The sequence below is a fragment of the Pristiophorus japonicus genome, chromosome 1 (assembly GCF_044704955.1).
Source record: "Pristiophorus japonicus isolate sPriJap1 chromosome 1, sPriJap1.hap1, whole genome shotgun sequence".
In the NCBI taxonomy this organism is placed as follows: domain Eukaryota; kingdom Metazoa; phylum Chordata; class Chondrichthyes; family Pristiophoridae; genus Pristiophorus; species Pristiophorus japonicus.
In genome coordinates this window covers 456512268-456528410 of record NC_091977.1, presented here as the reverse complement: position 1 = coordinate 456528410, position 16143 = coordinate 456512268, and the positions used below count along the sequence as shown (strand labels likewise).

General features: G+C 45.6%; 1 protein-coding gene across 1 annotated transcript in view; it reads right to left on the bottom strand.

The window, feature by feature from the left end:
• Nucleotides 1–16143, bottom strand: part of LOC139276156 (copine-3-like) — a 151479-nt gene that overhangs the window by 68159 nt on the left and 67177 nt on the right. The window contains exons 9-10 of the mRNA XM_070893714.1: nucleotides 14170–14259; nucleotides 12461–12559 (exon numbers count right to left, since the gene is read on the bottom strand). Coding sequence (XP_070749815.1) covers nucleotides 12461–12559; nucleotides 14170–14259 — 189 coding nt within the window. The remainder of the gene's footprint in view (nucleotides 1–12460; nucleotides 12560–14169; nucleotides 14260–16143) is intronic.

The window sequence follows — 16143 nt, the reverse complement described above, 5'->3', positions numbered from 1 at the left end:
GGTTTTAAGTGTCCTTTTCATGAGTAACTCAGCCGGGGTCACCCCTGTGAGCGAGTGGGGTCTCGTGCGGTAGCTGAGCAGTACTCGGGACAGGTGAGTTTGGAGTGAGCCATCTGTGACTCGTTTGAGGCTCTGTTTGATGGTTTGTACTGCCCGCTCTGCCTGCCCATTGGAGGCTGGTTTAAACGGGGCCGAGGTAACATGTTTGATCCCATTGCGGGTCATGAATTTTTTTAATTCGGCACTGGTGAAACATGGCCCGTTGTCACTGACCAGTATGTCAGGCAGGCCGTGGGTTGCAAACATGACCCTCAGGCTTGCAATGGTGGCGGTGGTGGTGCTTCCCGACATTATTTCACATTCAATCCATTCCACTACCAGGAACATTTTACCAAGAAACGGGCCTGCATAGTCGACATGGATCCTCGACAATGGTCTGGAGAGTCAGGACCACAGAGTGGTGCCTCTCTGGGCGCGTTGCTCAACTGAGCACATACGCTGCATTGCCGTACACAGGACTCTAAGTCAGAGTCGATACCGGGCCATCACACGTGAGATCTGGCTATCGCTTTCATCATTACTATACCCGGGTGTGTGCTGTGGAGCTCCAAGGTGAACGTCTCCCTGCCCTTTTTGGGTAGCACTACGCGGTTATCCCACAATAGTCAGTCTGCCTGAATGGATAGCTCGTCCTTTTGCCGCTGGAACGGCTTGATTAGCTCTTGCATTTCAATGGGGATGCTGGCCCAGCTCCCATGCAGTACACAGTTTTTTTTACTGGGGACAGCAGAGGATCTTGGCTGGTCCAAGTCCTAATCTGGCGGGCCGTGACGGGTGATTTATCATTTTCAAACGCTTCCATGACCATCAACAAGTCTGCGCGCTGCGCCATCATCAACAAGTTTGCAGGCTGCGCCATTTCCACCCCCGTGGTGGGCAATGGGAGCCGACAGAGCATCCGCAAAGTTCTCGGTGCCTGGCCTGTGGCGGATGGTATAGTTATACGCTGATAGTATGAGTGCCCACCTTTGAATGTGGGCTGAGGCATTAGTATTTATCCCCTTGTTTTCAGCGAACAGGGATGTGAGGTGCTTGTGATCAGTTTCCAGCTCAAATTTGAGGCCAAACAGGTACTGATGCATTTTCTTTACCCCGAACACACACGCTAATGCCTCTATCTCAATCATGCTGTAGGCCCTCTCGGCCTTAGACAAGCTCCTGGAAGCATAGGCGACAGGTTGCAACTTCCCCGCAACGTTAGCTTGTTGTAATACACACCCGACTCCATACGACGATGCATCACATGCTAGCACATGTCTTTTACACGGGTTATACAATACAAGCAGCTTGTTGGAACATAAAATGTTTCTGGCTTTCTCAAAAGCAATTACTTGGTTTTTTTTCCCCATACCCAGTTCTCACCTTTGCGCAATAACAATGTAGGGGCTCTAAGAGGGTGCTTAACCCCGGTAGGAAGTTACCAAAATAGTTGGAGTCCCAGGAACAACTGCAGCTCCATGACGTTCTGTGGCCTGGGCGTTTTCCTGATAGCCTCTGTGGGCTGAATGCCATCTGTTGCAATCTTTCGCCCCAAAAACTCCACTTCTGTTGCCATGACGCATTTCGACCTCTTCAGCTGCAGCCCTACGCGATCCAGTCGCTGGAGGACCTCCTCCAGGTTTTGTAGGTGCTCGGCGGTGTCCCGACCCATGACCAATATGTCGTCCTGAAAGACCACTGTGTGTGGTACCGACTTGAGTAGGCTCTCCATGTTTCTCTGGAAGATCGCTGCAGCCGACCGAATTCCAAACGGGCATCTGTTGTAGATGAACAGTCCCTTGTGCGTGTTGATGCAGGTGAGGCCCTTCGACGACTCCTCCAGCTCCTGCATCATGTAGGCCGAAGTCAGGTCGAGCTTGGTGAACGTCTTGCCTCCCTGCCGACGTCGCAAATAGGTCGTCTGCCTTAGGTAGCGGGTATTGGTCCTGTTGCGAGAAACGATTAATAGTTACTTTATAATCGCCGCAAATCCTGACTGTGCCATCACTTTTGACTACTGGAACAATCGGGCTGGCCCACTCGCTGAATTCCACTGGGGAGATGATGCCCTCGTGTTGCAGCCTGTCCAGCTCGATTTCCACTCTCTCCCTCATCATGTGAGGTACCGCTCGCGCCTTGTGGTGAATGGGTCATGCCTCTGAGGCCAAGTGGATCTGCACCTTCGCCCCGGAAAAGTTTCCAATGCCTGGCTCAAAAAGGGAAGGAAATCTGTTAAGAACCTGGGTACATGAGGCCTCATCGAAATGTGATAGCGCTCAGATGTCATCCCAGCTCCAGCAGATTTTGCCCAGCCAGCTCCTTCCAAGCAGTGTGGGGCCATCGCCAGGGACAATCCAGAGTGGCAGTTCGTGCACCGTGCCCTCGTAGGTGACCTTGGCCATGGCACTCCCCAAGACAGTGATAAGCTCTTTGGTTTATGTTCTCAGTTTCGTGTGGATGCGGCTCAGGGCTGGTCTGAATGCCTTGTTGCATCACAGTCTCTCAAATATCTTTTTACTCATGATGGATTGGCTAGCGCCAGTGTACAGTTCCATGGCTACGGGTAAGCCATTCAATTTTACGGTTCGCATTACAGGTGGACATTTTGTCGAAAATGTGTGCAGCCCGTGTACTTCAGCATCTGCCTCCTCGGAGGCTCGAAATTGCTTTGAGCCACCATGGACCGATCTTCCTCTGCCATGTGGTGGTTAGCAGGTTTTGCAGGGCTTGCAGCTCGTTTGCAAGCTCGTTGGAGGTGCCCCATTGTTCCACAGCTCTTGCAAACATACCCTTTGAAGCGGCATGAATGGAAGCCTCCACAACGCCAACAAGGTGTGAATTGCCTTGCATTCATCCTTTGTTAGGGACTTGGAGTCATCTGGGTCACCTGAGGCCTGCTGGCAGTTGCAGACTTGTGGGTTCTGCCCTGTACATTTCTGCTCACAAACACAGTTCCAGTTCATTTATGAACATTGCTAGCACTTGTGTGCTGAGAGATTTCTTTGGTGTTATCTGGTGGACATAAACGTGTCCTGTGCTATCGCAATAGCCCTACTGAGGGTCGGTGTCTCTACAGTCAAAAGTTTTCGTCGGATGGTCTCGTAGCCAATGACCAGTACAAATAAAGTCTCTGAGCATTTGCTACAGGTGGCCATCAAACTCAGATTGTCCTGCAAGTCGCCTTAGCTCAGTGACGTAGCTCGCCACTTCCTGGCCTTCAGATCGCTGGCACGTGTAGAACTGATATCTCACCATCAGCACGCTCTCCCTCGGATTAAGATGCTCCCGAACCAGTGTACACAGCTCCTCATATGACTTATCTGTGGGTTTCACCGGAGCCAGAAGGTTCTTCATCAGACTGTAGGTCAGTGCCCAGCAGACTGTGAGGAGGACTGCTCTCCTTTTTGCAGCGCTTCCTTTTCCGTCCAGCTCGTTGGCTACAAAGTACTGGTCTAGCCGTTCGACATAGGCTTCCCAGTCCTCACCCTCCGAGAACTTTTCCAGGATGCCCACAGTTTGCTGCATCTTTGCATTGGATTCGTATTCTCATCGGCAGTTATTGTATTCCTAACACAGATGAGGCTGCACACAGGGAGGTTAAAGTAGCAATGACCTCAGTCTTTAATAAGACACTCCAGAATGAGGAACAGGCCTTAGGGGCCGGCTTATATACTGTGCTCCCAAGGGATGCTGGGATCCCTTTGGACTTCAGGGGATGAGCTCCCTGGTGGCGGAACATGGGAGTGCATGCTTTACAGATACACAACAGTATCGACTTGGGTGAACTTTCTAGTGAGGCTCTGAAACAACTGCAGAAAGTTCCATTGGTTTTCGCTGGTGCATACAATTTTTCAAATTCCAAGCCAAGCAGAAGGAACAAAGCCTTGAAAAGTTGATATTCTGTTACAGCCCTGGTCAAGTTTCAGGCATAAATTCCCACTTCATTAAAATGAGACTGAAGTCACTTTAGCAGAAGCACCTCAGCAGCAGTATCAGTATTAAAGATTATCGGGTCGTCCCTTCGGCCAGGGATGGGGCGACGAGCATCGGGCCTGGCTCACAGCCTGCAGGATGCGCTGGGAAGGCGAGGAGCTACTATGCATGCGCGCAAACTCCACTGCGCATGCGCGCAGCTGCCAACACTGTTTTCCGTGCAGGGCTGTAGCTCCGTCCCCACTCCACAAGAAACGCCGCACCAGGACCCGGGACACACAGCACAGTGGCCAGAATCGGGAGTACATTTTTTGGCGCCGTTTTGAGCGCACAAAGTCGGCGCATCTCGGGCGAGTGCGCCAGAAAAAGGGGGTTGGGGACATTTGGGTCCTGTGTCCCCCAGTTTTAGTTTCCCCTATGAGTAGAAATATCCTCTCTGAATACCTCTTTTCGAGCTTCCTCATTATCTTATATGTTTCAATAAGAAGATCACCTCTCATTCTTCTGAACTCCAATGTGTATAGGCCCAACCTACTTAACCTATCCTCATAAGTCAACCCCCTCATCACTGGAATCAACCTCGGGAACCTTCTCTGAACAGCCTCCAATGCAAGTACATCCTTCCTTAAATACGGAGACCAAAACTGTACGCAGTACTCTAGGTGTGGCCTCACCAATACCCTGAACAGTTGTAGCAGGACTTCTCTGCTTTTATACTCTATCCCCCTTGCAATAAAGGCCAACATTCCATTTGCCTTCCTGATTACTTGCTGTACCTGCATACTAACATTTTGTGTTTCATGCACAAGGACCCCAGGTCTCTCTGTACTGCCGCACTTTGCAATATTTCTCCATTTAAATTATAATTTGCTTTTCTACTATTTCTGTCAAAGTGGATAACCTTACAGTTTCCCACATTATACGCCATCTGCCAAATTTTTGCCTACTCAATTAGCCTATCTATATCCCTTTGCAGATTTTGTGTGTCCTCCTCACAATTTGCTTTTCCACCCATCTTTGTATCATCAGCAAACTTGGCTACATTACACTCGGTCCCTTCATACAAGTCATTAATATAGATTGTAAATAGTTGAGGACTGAGCACCGATCCTTGTGGCACCCCACTAGTCACTGTTTGCCAAGCGGAAAATGACCCATTTATCCCGATTCTCTGTTTTCTGTTCGTTAATCCTCGTTCCCTGCTAATATATTACCCCAACCTCATGAGCTTTTATCTTGTGCAGTCACCTTTTATGTGGCACCTTATCGAATGCCTTCTGGAAATCCAAATACACCACATCCACTGGTTCCTCCTTATCCACCCTACTCGTTACATCCTCAAAAGAACTCCAACAAATTTGTCAAACATGATTTCCCTTTCATAAAACCATGCTGACTCTGCAAAAGCTGGATTTGTTTCTGGCTGCAGCGGAGACTACCTCTTTCAGACGGTAGGTACTGCAGGGAATTTAATGGCAAGAATGATCTCCTGGACTAGTTTCGATCGGAGAAGAATTTCCCACAATGTTTTTCCCAAATTGGCCTGGGTTTTTTAATCTGTTTTTTTGTCTCTCCCAGGAGATCACATGGTTTTGGGTGGGGTGGAATGTATATGTTGTGATACACAAGGTATCGCAATTGTGTGGGACAGGCTTGATGGACCAGATGGTCTTTACCTGTCCATCAGGAAATAAAGGAGAGTATCAAATTGAAAACCAATATGTATAAGGTGGCCAAGGTTAGTGGGAAACTAGAGGATTGGGAAAATTTTAAATGACAGCAAATCATGACGAAGAAAGCAATAAAGAAAGGAAAGATAGATTACGAAAGTAAACTTGCGCAAAACATAAAAACAGATAGTAAAAGCTTTTACCAATATATAAAACAGAAAAGAGTGAATAAAGTAAATGTTAGTCTCTTAGAAGATGAGAAGGGGGATTTAATAATGGGAAATGTGGAAATGGCTGAGACCTTAAACAATTACTTTGCTTCGGTCTTCACAGTGGAAGACACAAAAACCATGCCAAAAATTGCTGGTCACGGGAATGTGGGAAGGGAGGACCTTGAGATAATCACTATCACTAGGGGGGGTAGTGCTGGACAGGCTAATGGGACTCAAGGTAGACAAGTCCCCTGGTCCTGATGAAATGCATCCCAGGGTATTAAAAGATATGGCGGAAGTTATAGCAGATGCATTCGTTATAATCTACCAAAATTCTCTGTACTCTGGGGAGGTACCATCGGATTGGAAAGCAGCTAATGTAACGCCTCTGTTTAAAAAAGGGGGCAGACAAAAGGCAGGTAACTATAGGCCGGTTAGTTTAACATCTGTAGTGGGGAAAATGCTTGAAACTATCATTAAGGAAGAAATAGCGGGACATCTGGATAGGAATAGTGCAATCAAGCAGACACCACATGGATTCATGAAGGGGAAATCATGTTTAACTAATTTACTGGAATTCTTTGAGGATATCACGAGCATGGTGGATAGAGGTGTACCGATGGATGTGGTGTATTTAGATTTCCAAAAGGCATTCGATAAAGTGCCACATAAAAGGTTACTGCAGAAGATAAAGATACGCGGAGTCAGAGGAAATGTATTTGCATGGATAGAGAATTGGCTGGCTAACAGAAAGCAGAGAGTCAGGATAAATGGGTCCTTTTCGGGTTGGAAATCGGTGGTTAGTAATGTGCCACAGGGATCAGTGCTGGGACCACAACTGTTTACAATATACATAGATGACCTGGAAGAGGGGACAGAGTGTAGTGTAACAAAATTTGCAGATGACACAAAGATTAGTGGGAAAGTGGGTTGTGTAGAGGACACAGAGAGGCTGCAAAGAGATTTAGATAGGTTAAGCAAATGGGCTAAGGTTTGGCAGATGGAATACAATGTTGGAAAATGTGAGGTCATCCACCTTGGGGGGGAAAAAAAAAAACAGTAAAAGGGAATAGTATTTGAATGGGGAGAAATTACAACATGCTGCGGTGCAGAGGGACCTGGGGGTCCTTGTGCATGACTCCCAAAAAGTTAGTTTGCAGGTGCAGCAGGTAATCAGGAAGGCAAATGGAATGTTGGCCTTCATTGCGAGAGGGATGGAGTACAAAAGCAGGGAGGTCTTGCTGCAACTGTACAGGGTATTGGTGAGGCCGCACCTGGAGTACTGCGTACAGTTTTGGTCACCTTACTTAAGGAAGGATATACTAGCCTTGGAGCGGGTACAGAGACGATTCCACTAGGCTGATTCCGGAGATGAGGGGGTTACCTTATGATGATAGATTGAGTAGACTGGGTCTTTCCTCGTTGGAGTTCAGAAGGATGAGGGGTGATCTTATAGAAACAATTAAAATAGTGAAAGGGATAGACAAGATAGAGGCAGAGAGGTTGTTTCCACTGATCGGGGAGACTAGAACTAGGGGGCACAGCCTCAAAATACGGGGAAGCCAATTTAAAACCGAGTTGGGAAGGAATTTCTTCTCCCAGAGCGTTGTGAATCTGTGGAATTCTCTGCCCAAGGAAGCAGTTGAGGCGAGCTCATTGAATGTATTCAAATCACAGATAGATAGATTTTTAACCAATAAGGGAATTAAGGGTTATGGGGAGCGGGCGGGTAAGTGGAGCTGAGTCCACGGCCAGATCAGCCATGATCTTTTTGAATGGCGGAGCAGGCTCGAGGGGCTAGATGGCCTACTCCTGTTCATAATTCTTATGTTCTTATGTTCTATGAGAGAGCAAGAACGAGGGACTGGGACAGAGAGAGTGGGAGAGAGAGCGAGAACAAGGGACTGGGATAGAGGGAGTGGGAGAGAGAGGGGAACAGAGAGAGAATGAGAGAACGCGAGAGAGCGAGACACTAGGATAGAGGGAGAGAGAGCTAGAGAGAGACTGGGACAGCGGGAGATGGAGAGAGCGAGAGCCTAGGACAGGGAGAGAGAGAGAGAGAGAGAGAGAGAGAGAGAGAGAGAGAGAGAGAGAGAGAGAGCGCGCGGGCCTAGGACAAAGGGCGAGAGAGCGCGAGAGCGAGAGAAAAGGAAAGTGACAGAGGGAGAGCGAGAGAAAGGGAGAGAAAGGGAAAGTGACAGAGGGAGCGCGAGAGACAGGGAGAGAAAGGGAAAGGGACAGAGGGAGCGAAGCGGGCAGGGAGCGGGAGCGGGAGCGAGACGGGCAGGGAAAGAGAAATGGACAGGAACAGCATGAGGGGGAGATGGGTGAGGGTCCATTCCAGGCTCGTATCGTCCGTTCCCGGGGACTGAGCAGCGGCCGCACTTTGGAACAACACAGATGGAGGCGCAGCACATGTATAATGGCCACTGGAAGGAGTCTAAAAAAACAATTATTAGGTCCACAGTGACAACATTTTGAAAAATTCAGAAAATTGTTTAAAGTCGGAACAAAGTACAGGAAAGTGATGTTGAATGCAAGTTCCAGTTAAATTTTGCCAGGTATTGCCCCCCTTTTGAAAGAGTTTTTCAGGGTATTTAAATTATGTTATGAGAACGGGGAAAAAGTTTGTGACCCCGTTTGACCGCAGAGTCTGTGAGAGACGGAGGGAACGGCAGCAGAAAAAGAGGCAACAGCTTCCCCAAAATTGATCCCAACTCATCGCCAAGACTGGGGATAGATAACCTCACCACCTTCTCAGCAAGTTTAACCACTTTATTCATTTTCTTATTTGAGCTCCATTTGGAATTTTTGTTGTTGTTGTATGTTTAACATAGAAACATAGAAAATAGGTGCAGGAGTAGGCCATTCGGCCCTTGAAGAGGAAAAGAAAAAACTGGAGTAACTTCTTCTATCAAATTTGCCGTGAGTCTTGAAAGAATTTAAAGATTTTTAATGAACTTTTCACAAATAATGTGTGATTAAAAACACTCCCCCCCCCCCTAAATTTCAAATATGATTTTGGAAGAATCAAGCAAAAATCCTTTTTCCCCACCTCTAAACAAGTTTCAACCAGGTCTTGAATTCCAAGCACTTTTAAAGAGGCTCCGGATTGTTCAAGACATTTTGAAATAGAAATTTCTCAATATTTGATTTTGAACGATCAATTGAAGTGAGTAGCTTTACACAAACATGCAACCATGCTGTTGAGGATGGGGAGGGCATGGAGGATTTGTAGGAATTAAATATTCATTAAGACATTTAAGAGAACCAAAAAGAGATAAAAACACAAACCATTTTATTTTGCCTGTCGTTCTATAGTCTGAACAAGTCCCAGGAATAATGTAGATTTCCTCTTAAATGTTTAGGAGTGTTATGTAATGATGTATAAAAATTGCCAGGAGCTACTTTCTCATACTGTTTGTTTATTGAGAAAGGCACAGAAAATACTTTGATTACATTGATAATGTACAATTTCAATTTGGTATAAACGTTTGAAATAGGAGATTAAAAATTGAGGAGAGTTTCCCGCTATTTAATTGCGAAGTACTAAAAATAATTCAACACTTTCCGTGATAAGAACAGGGAGTAATATTGTGGAGAATTTTTGAGAAAAACACATTAGAAGTGAAATTCGTAAATTAACATCTTACGTCACCATATTAGTTTCTAAGTCAACATGATCTGTCTTCCTGGACAGGAAAATCAATTAATGTTTATTTCTGTTAAATCCTAACTTTTCCTGCTTTTTGTTTTTAATTCTGTGATGCAAATTGTGTATGTGTTTTTCTGCACTTGTGACTAAGTGCTGCATTTCTGACATGTTACATGGGGTTGTGCCGGTTCAAGAAGACAACGTTTATTAATCAAAGTGATTGAAGTTAAAAATACAGATAACTGTTTTGTTTAATTCTTTTTAATACTGTGAACTAAAGAACTGCAGCACTTTATATTTGTTGGTTGTCTGGTTGATTAATATTCTAATTACTTATGTGGACATACAGCATGTCAGCGCCATAGGAAAGCTGCTGCCCCTGCTGCTTGTGCAGCCACTGTATAGTGACATGAGAGATGGGCTAATATAGAAACATAGAAAATAGGTGCAGGAGTAGGCCATTCGGCCCTTCTAGCCTGCACCGCCATTCAATGAGTTCATGGCTGAACATTCAACTTCAGTACCCCATTCCTGCTTTCTCGCCATACCCCTTGATCCCCCTAGTAGTAAGGACCTCATCTAACTCCTTTTTGAATATATTTAGTGAATTGGCCTCAACAACTTTCTGTGGTAGAGAATTCCACAGGTTCACCACTCTCTGGGTGAAGAAGTTCCTCCGCATCTCGGTCCTAAATGGCTTACCCCTTATCCTTAGACTGTGACCTCTGGTTCTGGACTTCCCCAACGTTGGGAACATTCTTCCTGCATCTAACCTGTCTAACCCCGTCAGAATTTTAAATGTTTCTATGAGGTCCCCTCTCATTCTTCTGAACTCCAGTGAATACAAGCCCAGTTGATCCAGTCTTTCTTGATAGGTCAGTCCCGCCATCCCGGGAATCAGTCTGGTGAACCTTCGCTGCACTCCCTCAATAGCAAGAATGTCCTTCCTCAGGTTAGGAGACCAAAACTGTACACAATACTCCAGGTGTGGCCTCACCAATGCCCTGTACAACTGTAGCAACACCTCCCTGCCCCTGTACTCAAATCCCCTTGCTATGAAAGCCAACATGCCATTTGCTTTCTTAACCGCCTGCTGCACCTGCATGCCAACCTTCAATGACTGATGTACCATGACACCCAGGTCTCTTTGCACCTCCCCTTTTCCTAATCTGTCACCATTCAGATAATAGTCTGTCTCTCTGTTTTTACCACCAAAGTGGATCACCTCACATTTATCCACATTATACTTCATCTGCCATGCATTTTCCCACTCACCTAACCTATCCAAGTCGCTCTGCAGCCTCACAGCATCCTCCTCGCAGCTCACACTGCGACCCAACTTAGTGTCATCCGCAAATTTGGAGATACTACATTTAATCCCCTCATCTAAATCATTAATGTACAGTGTAAACAGCTGGGGCCCCAGCACAGAACCTTGCATTACCCCACTAGTCACTGCCTGCCATTCTGAAAAGTACCCATTTACTCCTACTCTTTGCTTCCTGTCTGACAACCAGTTCTCAATCCATGTCAGTACACTACCCCCAATCCCATGTGCTCTAACTTTGCACATCAATCTCTTGTGTGGGACCTTGTCGAACGCCTTCTGAAAGTCCAAATATACCACATCAACTGGTTCTCCCTTATCCACTCTACTGGAAACATCCTCAAAAAATTCCAGAAGATTTGTCAAGCATGATTTCCCTTTCACAAATCCATGCTGACTTGGACCTATCATGTCACCTCTTTCCAAATGCACTGCTATGACATCCTTAATAATTGATTCCATCATTTTACCCACTACCGATGTCAGGCTGACCGGTCTATAATTCCCTGTTTTCTCTCTCCCTCCTTTTTTAAAAAGTGGGGTTACATTGGCTACCCTCCACTCCATAGGAACTGATCCAGAGTCAATGGAATGTTGGAAAATGACTGTCAACGCATCCACTATTTCCAAGGCCACCTCCTTAAGTACTCTGGGATGCAGTCCATCAGGCCCTGGGGATTTATCGGCCTTCAATCCCATCAATTTCCCCAACACAATTTCCCGGCTAATAAGGATTTCCCTCAGTTCCTCCTCCTTACTAGACCCCCCGACCCCTTTTATAACCGGAAGGTTGTTCGTGTCCTCCTTCGTGAATACCGAACCAAAGTACTTGTTCAATTGGTCCGCCATTTCTTTGTTCCCCGTTATGACTTCCCCTGATTCTGACTGCAGCGGACCTAAGTTTGTCTTTACTAACCTTTTTCTCTTTACATATCTATAGAAACTTTTGCAATCCGTCTTAATGTTCCCTGCAAGCTTCTTCTCATACTCCATTTTCCCTGCCCTAATCAAACCCTTTGTCCTCCTCTGCTGAGTTCTAAATTTCTCCCAGTCCCCAGGTTCGCTGCTATTTCTGGCCAATTTGTATGCCACTTCCTTGGCTTTAATACTATCCCTGATTTCCCTTGATAGCCACGGTTATGGAGACCGTGCAGAAAGTGGAGTTGAGGTTGAAGATCAGCCATGATCTTTTGAATGGCGCAGCAGGCTCAAGGGGCCATATGGCCTACTTCTGCTCTTAATTCTTATGTGCTTATGTTCCATTCTCCTGCTTTTCTAATTCACCATGTAACAAGATGCCAAATGATGAGCAGAATGTTCCCAATTAAAGGGGTGGAAAAGTAAAAACGTGAAATAAACGAAAATACAAAATGCAAGTCACCCTGGATCACCCTCACCCAACTTCTCACAGCTAGCTGAAGAATGGCACTGGCAGAGGCCTAGATATAAAGCACCTCACCATCCTGTCGGTTGGTGTACAGTGGAGAAATAATGAAAAAACATTATCTAAAAATAACTTACTATATTTGAATTTTCGTTATGATTCTCTTTTACTTGAAGCAGAATAAAGTAGCTTTATAGTTCTGTAGCATTAAACAGGAACATTAAGACAACATAAACTTACTGGTGAACCCTGCGATGCCAATTGCAGCCTCTCCATATTGGTCTCAAATGTGCCTATTAGATCATGTGACCCATCGTTGTCATAATCATAGCATGTTACCTGAAAAAAATCTTTAATTGAGTAGGTTGAAGTATAGAAAAGCCAATTTATTAAAGAGTTTACATTTGTATAGTACCCTACTACTTCCCAAAGTATTTTATAACCAACAAAATACTTTTGAAGCTCAGTAACTGTTGGCTATAGGCAACATTTCTATGTAAAATCTAAAATTTATCCGAAGCATTGTGTGTCACATTTCTGCACTAAGATGCTGCATAGCTAAGCCAAATGTATCAGAAACAGAAAGTTACTAAAAACATTTCTCACGAACACTTAGTGCTTAAACAAGTCGGTCATTTAACTAGAAATTTGGGGTGTTTTCATTCAATCTTTCTTTGAGTAGTAAAGGCAGCACCATCACCAAACATTACCACAAAAATTATATTCCAGTGTATGACCTTTCGAAAACCTTAACTAGATTTAACAAAATTGATACATATGCAACACTCATAAATGCAAGTCAATATTATGAGAGTGCGACACCACCACTGACACCTGGGAGACCCTGGCCGCAGACCGCCCAAGGTGGAGAAAGTCCATCCGGGAGGGCGTTGAGCTCTTCGAGTCTCGGCGCAAAGAGCATAGAGAGGCTAAGCGCAGGCAGCGGAAGGAGCGGTGGCAAACCAGCCCCACCGACCCCTTCCCTCGACGAATGTCTGTCCCACCTGTAACAGGGTCTGTGGCTCTCGTATCGGACTGTTCAGCCATCAAAGAACTCACTTTAGGAGTGGAAGCAAGTCCTCCTCGATTCCGAGGGACTGCCTATGATGATGATGATATTAAAGACAGCAGTAAATGAGAGTGGTGAACAGATTTAAAATTCGACAAAAGACCATATGGGCCGGGATTATCGGTTTTCGGCAAAAACGGTAGTTTTATGACAAAATGAGTATTTTCGCTGAGCTACCGTTTTTCAGCCTAACTTTCGGCCACTGCATCGCATCGATAAAGTCGACATTGCACGAGGATTCGCGGCGCAAACCACGAGTTCGGCTGCGAGAGAGGACTTAGGAGGGGGTGAAAACACAAAAAAATTTGCAAAAAATATTCAAGCATTCACAAAACATTCACAAAACTCTTACCTACTAAATCACTGAAAAATAACTAAAAAATAAAAACTTTAACTTACCTTTTTTTGCAGGTCTTCATACCGACCCCGTTGTCCCAATGGCTGCAACGCAGGTTTTTCCCGTCCGCCGTTGTTGCCGAACCCAGACTTGCAGCAGCCGGACCCACCCCCACCGCACCCCTCCCCCACCCACAGCACACAGACCTGCCGCCCCCTCCTTCGCCCCCCACCCCCCTCCGCAGCACCCGGACTCACAGCAGACAGACCCGCCGTCCCCTTCTCCCCCCCCTCCCCCCGCACCCATACCTGCCGCCCCCTTCTCCCCCCCCCCCCCCACCCATCCCCACCCCCGCTGCATACCCTCCGCCGCCATCCCGGACCCCAGCCTAGACGTTTCTGGATTCGGGACATCGGAAAGTTTCTGGATTTTGGACACTCTACCTGTACTAAGTAAATAGTCCTGAGCTATTCAGTAATGAGTCGAACTTCAGAAAAATGTGTCAAAAGCGTATTTTCTCCGACAGGTATAAATGAAAAATACCTTGATTGGCTTCTGTAAGTCACTATTGCACAGGGATTGCAAAGGAATTTTATACGGTTTCCAAGTGGGGTTCAAATTTCTTTTTATGACCTGAAAATGACAAAAGTAAAAGTCAATATAACTGAAATTACACAAAAAGTATTGGGTGTTTTGCATCTTTTTTCATTGTAATAACTGCATTATTGTTCAGTTCAGTTACCTAACTGGAGGTGCGCAACCTGTAATTTAGGAATTGGAAATGTCACACTTTTGTTTAAGGATGGTATTTGAACAGTGCAGCTTACATAAACCATCATCGTTTGTTTGGTGGACGGAGGGGAAGGAAAGATTTATAGAATAAATGTCCTGGGACTACTTCATTCTATTATTGGGCTTAAATGGCTCTCAATAGAAACTCATTTGCTCATGACTAATTCAAATACCTAACTTTCCAGTTCTTAAGTGTAATGTTGCAACGGTCAATCTGAATATTTTCCAGATAGGAAAGAACACCATTGTGTTCTCCTGGCCAATCTCCTATCCTCCACCCTCCATAAACTACAGCTCATCCAAAACTCTGCTGCCCATTTTTTAGCCCACACCAAGTCCCGCTTAACCATCACCCCAGTGTTTGGAGACCTACCTTGGTTTTCGGTCCCCCATTGCCTCAAATTTAAAATTCTCACCCGCCTATCCAAATCCCTTCATGGCCTTGCCCCATAACCACTTCCAGCCTTACAACCCTTCAAAAGCTCCCTGTTCCTATGGCTCTGGCCTTGTGCTTCCCCCACTTTCTTCATCCTGCCATTAGCGGCTGTCTCTTCAGCCATTGAGGGCCTGGACACTGTAATTCCCTCTCTAAACCATTGTCTCTTCACCTCCCTTTCCTTTTTTTTTTTTTAAAAGGCCCTCGTTAAAATCCATCACTTTGACCAAGCTTTTAGTCATCCCTTATTTCCTTTGGCTTGGCATCCACTTTTATCTGATGACACCTCTATGAAGCACCATGAGACGCTTCTCCACATTAAAGGTGCTATATAAATTCACGCTATTATTGTTATTATTGTGGGTTCCACCACAGCAGGAGGATGCGAGTTAATTTATGCTGATACTTCGTTGTAATACTGAGGGAATGCGACATTGTTGAAGTTTAGAATTAGAATTTAAAAACTTGTTTTATTGGAAAGATTTGCAATGTAATGTAAATAATTGATGCCTCTCTCACTGGAGCAGCACTAATGACAAAGAAATAAGGTACAAAAGGTAGGTCATGCAAAAATGTTCGAACACAGGAACAGTACAATATATTGGGCCCAAGTTTCCACATGATTCGCGCCTGATTTTAGGAGCAACTGGTGGAGAACGGACTATTTTAGAAATCGCAATTCTCCACATTTTTTTTTTCTGCAGTTCTAGTCAGGTAGAACAGTTCTAGTTTAGAACAGAATTTTTTCTTCAAAAAGGGGGCGTGTCCGGCCACTGACGCCTGATTTGAAAGTTTCCACAGTGAAAATGTACTCCAAACTAAAGTAGAATGGCACCAGTGAAGATTTTTGTAGAACTGAAAAAACTGTTCTACACATTAAAAAATCAGGCGCAGGTTACAAATTAGGTGTCCAGAACGAGGTGGGGGGGGGAAGGGAACTCATTAAATTCGACAATAAATCCTTATTTATACTTCTACAAATATTATACAAATAAATCCAACCTGAATAAACATTTATAAGCCAAGAAAAGATTAAATAAACCATCTTCCTACCTGTGTGAAAGTGCTTCAGCCAGGGAGAATTCTGCAGCCGTTCGTGCTGCTGAGCGAGAGAGAGAGAGAGAGAGAGAGAGAGAGAGAGAGAGAGAGAGAGAGAGAGAAGGAGAGAGAGAGAAGGGGAGAGGGTGGGGAGGGGAGGGGGGGGGAGGGGGAGGGGGGGAGGGGAAATGGGGGGGATCGGGGAAGAGAGGGGGGGGTCGGGGAACAGGAGCGGGTGTCGGGTCGGGGCC